At 42.7% G+C, this 7,198-nt stretch overlaps 1 protein-coding gene across 1 annotated transcript in view; it reads right to left on the bottom strand.

The window, feature by feature from the left end:
* Window positions 1-1,056, bottom strand: part of LOC103086132 (macrophage colony-stimulating factor 1 receptor-like) — a 13,300-nt gene extending 12,244 nt beyond the window's left edge. Inside the window, 2 exon segments of the mRNA XM_082931515.1 lie at window positions 851-983; window positions 985-1,056. Coding sequence (XP_082787641.1) covers window positions 851-983; window positions 985-999 — 148 coding nt within the window. The 5' untranslated portion in view covers window positions 1,000-1,056.
* Between the last annotated feature and the right edge of the window lie 6,142 nt (window positions 1,057-7,198).

Genomic DNA, 7,198 nt, shown 5'->3' with positions numbered 1-7,198 from the left:
GGCCTCTCACTGTTGTGGCCTCTCCCGCTGCGGAGCACAGGCTCCGGACGCGCAGGCTCAGTGTCCATGGCTCACGGGCCCAGCTGCTCTGCGGCATGTGGGATCTTCCCGGACCGGGGCACGAACCCGTGTCCCCTGCATCGGCAGGCGGACTCTCAACCACTGCGCCGCCAGGGAAGTCCAGAGGCTAGCCTCTTATGTCTCCTTCTGACTCCTTGCCCAAGCCGCCCAAGGAAGGACCATTGCCTCTCAGGCCTCTCCCAGTCAGATCCTGCCTAGTCTGCCTAGTGATTCACAGGCTGGCAGAACCAGCAGAGCCATCAGGGGTTCTCTGGGGCCTCCCTACTCAGTGTAGGTCTGGACCAGGGGCGTTGGCATCTCCTAGGAACTTGTTAGTGATGCAGAATCTCAAGTCACATCTGAGACCTACTGAGTCAGAATCTGCACCACAACAAGATCCCCGAGGAATTCGGATGCACGGTGAGGTTTGAAAACCATTTAGTCTAGACCATCACCGCCCCCAACAACCTGCTATTGACTATTTAGTGGACACTGAAGAGCCCTGAGAGCATCAGGGACGTGTTCAGGACACACGGACAGTCAACATCTGAGCTGGGACGGATCCATAGCCTTGGCCAGGCTGGTTCCACCCCATTCATACCCTCTTTTCCCCCCACTGCCTCTCCAAAGCAGACACCCACATACCTGCAGCCCAGGGCTGGGGAGATGGAAGCATGAAGTGGGGACACCCAGTGAGGGGCAGGGGTTTAGAGAGTCCTTCCACAGGAGCCCTCTCTGTCACATCCCCTTCACCCCCCACCATCCCCCAAGGCTCCAGGTGTGCTCTTACCGTGCCAAGCTGTGGCCATCAACAGGATCAGCAGAGTCCCTGGGCCCATGGCCTCAGGGGGAAGGCGGCAGGCCGATGCAGGGCTTGGGGGTGGGCAGGGAGCTAGATTCCTGGACACTGGCTCTGCAGGGACCAGGACGACTGGACATGAGCTCCTCTCCACTGCACTGGCTGTCTGTCTTGTTTTCCTCTTCCTCCTTCTTGGGCTGATCCCCCTCTTCCCCTTTTAGCTAGGCAAGGCAACCACAGAGTTTGGAAATCTTTGTTTAAAAGAAAAAAAAAAAAAAAACAGAGCCATGACCCCCAGGGGGAGGGGTTAGAGTCTGGAGCAGGACTGGCTAAGTTTGAGGCCCTTCTGAAGCCACCTCCGAGGGGCCCTGGGAGAAGAAACATGCCCAGTGTCAGACAGGCAGTCAATTGCACAAATGGGGGTCTCCAGAGTGATCAGGTGGCTCTTGCTAAGCTGAAAGAGAAGTTAGGTTGGTCTGGACAAGCCTGATAATAAATAGCATCAAGAAGCTTCCATTTACAGGACACTCACTAGCCAAGCCCTTTACATTCCACTGTCTCCTTTGGTTCCCACAAAAATTTTATAGAGTAGGTACTGTTATCATTCCCATTTCGCAGATGGGAAACTGAGGTTCACGGAGATCAAACACTGTAAACTTGCCCAAGGTCACATACCAAATGGTAGAGGTGGAATTTGAATCCATGCAGTCTGGCTGAAGAACTTTCTTTCTGTGGATTAATTAAGTTTATTTTTACAAAGAGCCTAATTGTGCTGCTGTATTTCTTTTCTTTCTTTCTTTCTTTTTTTTTTTTTTGCGGTACGCAGGCCTCTCACGGCTGTGGCCTCTCCTGTCGCAGAGCACAGGCTCCGGACGCGCAGGCTCAGCGGCCATGGCTCACGGGCCCAGCCACTCCACGGCATGTGGGATCTTCCCGGACCGGGGCACGAACCCGTGTACCCTGCATCGGCAGGCGGACTCTCAACCACTGAGAATACAGGGAAGCCCTGTATTTCTTAAGAAGATTAGATTCTCTGCCCCCTCCTTTCCTGGAGGCAGTTGTGTTTACCCCTTTTAGTTGATTCTCTTAGTATTTTCCTTCTTATTTCGATTCACATGGTTATAAAGTTACTTCGTGAAACTAAAAAACAAAACAAAACAAAGAGAAAAAACCCATATAACACTGATCCAGGAAGATGATCATTCTTTCCATCTACTTAGATATATAAATATTGTAAATACATTTGTGTTTCAGCAAAGTGTTTTGAACCTTTAGTAATCATGAATACCAACCAAAACTGAGTCAGGATGAAATTGAAACTCTGACCAGACCTCTAACTTGCAAAGAGATGGAATCAATCATCAGAAACCTCCCAAGAAAGAAGCCCAGGACCAGATAGTTCCGCTGGTGAGCTGTACCAAACATTTAAGGAATTAACCCCAATCCTGCTCAAACTCATTCAGAAAATAGAAGATGAGGGAACACCTCTCAATTCATTCTATGAGGCCAGCATTACCTTGATACCAACAACAGACAAGGACATCACAAGAAAAATACAGACCAGTATCCCTTAAGAACATAGACGCAAACGTACTCAGCAAAATACTAGCAAACCAACTCTTACAGCATAGATTATTAACATGATCATATTATGTTAGATCATGCATAGATTATTAACCAAATCATATTAACATGATTAGACACCATAACCAAGTGGGATTTGTCCCAGAAATGCAAAGATGTTTTAACACATGAAAATCAATCTCATATACCACATCAACTGATGCAGAAAAAAGCCTTTGACAAAACCTAACATGCTTTCATGATAAAACACCCAAAAGAATTAAAACAAACATTCTCAACATGATTAAGGGCATATATAAAAAATTCACAGCTAACTCAATGGTAAAAGACTGAAAGCTCCTCTCCCCCAATCCCCACCCTCACCACCTTAGATCAGGAACAAGGCAAGGACACCGGCTCTCACCACTTCTATCCAACACGGTACTGGAGGTTCTGGTCAGAGCAATCACGAAATAAAAGGCATCCAAATTAAAAGCAAGAAGTAAAACCATCTCTATTCACAGATGACAGAATCCTACATACAGAAAAATCCTAAAGATCTACAAACACCCCAAAATCTATTAGAGCTAAGAAATGTATTCAGTAAAGTTACAGGATACAAGATCAACACACAGAGCTCACGTGTATTTCTATATGCCAGCAGTGAACAAACCAAAAAGGAAATTTAAAAAATAATTTTATTTGCAATAGCATCAAAATGGATAAAATACTGGAGAACCAATTTAATCAAAGAGATGCAAGACATAAACACTGAAAACCACAACACACTGCTGAAAGAAATGAAGGAGACTAAATAAATGGAAAGACATTTGTATTCACAGATGGGAAGATGTAATGTTGTAAGATGACAGTACTCCCCCAAGTGAGCTACAGATTCAGTCCCTATCAAAATCCCAATGGCCTTTATTACAGAAATGGAAAAGCTGATCCTCAAATTCATATGGAATTTTAAGAGATGCCAAACAGCCAAATCAATCTTAGGGAAAAAAAAAAAGAAGCTGGAGTCCCCACCTCCCAATTCACAACTTACTACAAAGCTAAAGAAATGAAAGCAGTGTGGTACTGGATTAGGAATAGATAGAGATCAATAGAATAAACTTGAGTGTTCAGAAATAGACCTTCACATCTATGGTCAATTGTTTTTCAACAAGAATGCCAAGACCATTCAATGGGGAAAACATTCTTTTCAGCAGATGGTGTTAAGAGAACTGCGTCTCCACATATAAAAGAATGGAGCTGGACCCTTACTTCATACCATACACAAAAATTAACTCAAAATGGATCAAAGACCTAAATGCAAAGGCTAAAAGTATAAAACTCTTCGAAGAAAGCATGGGGGTAGATATTCATAACCTGGGCTTGAAAATGGTTTCATAGCTTTGCCACCAAAACCCACAAGCAGCCAAAGGAAAAAAAAAAAAGATAAATTGAACTTCATCAAAATTAAACATTTTGGTGGCTGGGAGCTTAGGCTTTATCCTACAGGCCCAGGGTTCTTCGTGGGAGCCTGCAGAGGTGGGTACCTCCAAGTACAGTCCAGGAACTCCAACCTCAGAATCACAGGGGTACCTGTTGAAATGCAGATTCCAGGGCCATCCCAGGCCTGGGGTGGGAACCTGCACAGGAAACAGGCTCTCTAGGGGATTCTGTTGCTTACTTATGGCTGAGACCACTGCCCTCGAAAGCACATGCATGGCCTTGAGGAAAGCTGAGAATCTCTGAGATGTACGTGAAGTTTGTGTCTGGCCTCAGGATAGGGTGCTTAGCTTCCATGCGATTCTCACAAAGTCCCTGATCTGGGCTAGCAGGACCCCTCTCTGGTGGTGGGTGTTGAGGTGGAGAAGGGATGTGGCTACCCAGGGGGGTGGAGGTCACAGTGACCCCGAGGGGTGGCCTAGGCCACGGCAGCAAAACCTGTCTCCGTCCCTGAGATCAGAGGAAGGTGTTTGCCTTGTTATTTCTGGACACTATTTCCGTCTACTTAGATATATGAATTTTATAAATACATTTGTGTTTTAGCAAAGTGTTTTGAACCTTTAGTAATCATGAATACCAACCCAAACTGAATCAGGATGAAATTGAAACTCTGACCAGACCTCTAACTTGCAAAGAGATGGAATCAATCATCAGAAACCTCCCAAGGAAGAAAAGCCCAGGACCAGATAGTTTCCCTGGTGAGTTGTACCAAACATTTAAGGAATTAACCCCAATCCTGCTCAAACTCATTCAGAAAATAGAAGATGAGGGAACACCTCTCAATTCATTCTATGAGGCCAGCATTACCTTGATACCAACAACAGACAAGGACATCACAAGAAAAATACAGACCAATATCCGTTAAGAACATAGATGCAAACGTACTCAACAAAATACTAGCAAACCAAACCTTACAGCATATTAACAAGATCATACACCGTGACCAAGTGGTATTTATCCCAGAAATGCAAAGATGTTCAACACATGAAAATGTAATACACCACATCAACAGAACAAGAACAGAATCTCACGTGATTAACTCAATTGATGCAGAAAAAGTCTTTGACAAAATCTAACATGCTTTCATGATAAAACACCCAAAAGAGTAGGAATTAAAACAAACATCCTCAACATGATTAAGGGCACATATAAAAAATTCACAGCTAACTCAATGATAAAAGACTGAAAGCTCCCTGCCCGCCCCGCCCCCCTCCCCGACCTTAGATCAGGAACAAGGCAAGGACAGCGGCTCTCACCACTTCTGTTCAACATTCTACTGGAGGTTCTAGTCAGAGCAATCATGAAGAAAAAGAAATAAAAGGCATCCAAATTAAAAGCAAGAAGTAAAACTATCTCTATTCACAGATGACAGAATCCTATATTCAGAAAAATCCTAAAGAATCTACAAAACCCCTCAAAAATCTATTAGGGCTGAGAAATGTATTCAGCAAAGTTACAGGATACAAGATCAACACACAGAGCTCACGTGTATTTCTATATGCCAGCAGTGAACAACCCAAAAAAGAAATTTAAAAACTGATTTTATGTGAAATAAATAGCATCAAAATGAGTAAAATACTTGGGAACCAGTGTAACCAAAGAGATGCAAGACATAAATACTGAAAACCACAACACACTGCTGAAAGCAAAGAAGACGACTAAATAAATGGAAAGATTTGTATTCATAGACGGGAAGATTTAATGTTGTTACGATGACAATACTCCCCCAAATGATCAATAGATTCAATACTGTCCCTTTCGAAATCCCAATGGACTTAACTGCAGAAATGGAAAAGCTGATTCTCAAATTCACATGGAATTTCAAGATTCCAAATAGCCAAACCAATCTTGGAAAAAAACCAAGTTAGAGTCCCACTTCTGAATTTCACAACTTACTACAAAGCTAAAGAAATGAAAACAGTGTGTTACTGGACTAAGAACAGATACAGAGATTTATTCTTAGAATAAACTTGAGAGTTCAGAAATAAACCTTCACATCAACGGTCAATTGATTTTCAACAAGGGTGCCAAGACCTTTCAACAGGAAGAAAACAGTCTTTTCAGCAAATGGTGTTAAGAGAACTGGATATCCACATACAAAAGAATGAAGTCGAACCCTTACTTCATACCATATACAAAAATTAACTCAAAATGGATCAAAGACCTAAATACAAAGGCTAAAAGTATAAAACTCTTAGAAGAATGCATGGGGGTAGATATTCATGACCTGGACTTGAAAATGGTTTCATAGCTTTGCCACCAAAAGCACAAGCAACCAAAGAAAAAAATAAATTGTACATTATCAAAATTAAACATTTTGGTGCAAAGAATACCAACAAGAGAATAAAAACACAACATGGCAAAAAATATCTGCAAACCATATAGACAAGTCTTAAGTATCTAGAATATACCCATATATTCTAGAGTTATCTCCTATAATTCAACAAAGGCAACAACTCAATTTAAAAGTGAGCAAAAAAGGTGAATAGATATTTCTCTAAGGAAGATACACAAATGACCAACAAGAACATGAAAAGGTGCTCAATATCATTAGTCATTAGGCAAATGCAAATCAAAACTACAGTGTGAACTACCTAACACCTACAAGGTTGGCCATAATTTTTTTTTTTAAAAGTCAGAAAATAACAAGTGTTGGAAAGGATGTGGAAAAACTGCAACCCTTCTACAACTCGTGAGAGTTTAAAGTTGGAGCAGCTGCTGTGGTAATCAATCTGATAGTTCTTCAAAAAGTTACACAGAATTACCATGTGACCCAGCAATTCTACTCCTAGGTGTAACCGAGCAAGGGCTCAGTGCCAGACATGAATAGAAACCAACACTATGGCACTGGCTTCTGAGAAACAAAGAGTATCATTGCAGTCAACTGGTACGGAGACAGGAGGCAAGGCTCTCAAACCTCTCTCCTTTCCAGGATTGGGGAAAATTTAAGGGGTGGGGAAATTTCAAGCTTGGAAGGTGATTGGCTAGTCTTGAATCAGTCCATACAAGCTACATGTGCTGCTGGAAGCCAGATTTTCCGAAGGACTTAGCACTTTGTAAAGGACTCTGGTGGCAACCTTTCTATTCTTTGAGTTCCACAGACTAATTATTATTGGTTTCAGGGTTACCCTGTAGGCGTGGGTTCCCATCTCTGCCTGCAAAACAGCTCCTCAAATAGGTTTGATCAACAACCTATTTAAGGACACAAACCAGTTTAATTTGGTGCTGTTTCAATTCTCCGCCTTTTTTCTGGTACATTCCTCAGCCTTGAGGGAAAGA

The sequence above is a fragment of the Lipotes vexillifer genome, unplaced genomic scaffold (assembly GCF_000442215.2).
Source record: "Lipotes vexillifer unplaced genomic scaffold, Lipotes_vexillifer_v1.1 scaffold121, whole genome shotgun sequence".
Classification (NCBI taxonomy): Eukaryota; Metazoa; Chordata; class Mammalia; order Artiodactyla; family Lipotidae; genus Lipotes; species Lipotes vexillifer.
This window is presented reverse-complemented; position numbering and strand designations above follow the sequence as displayed.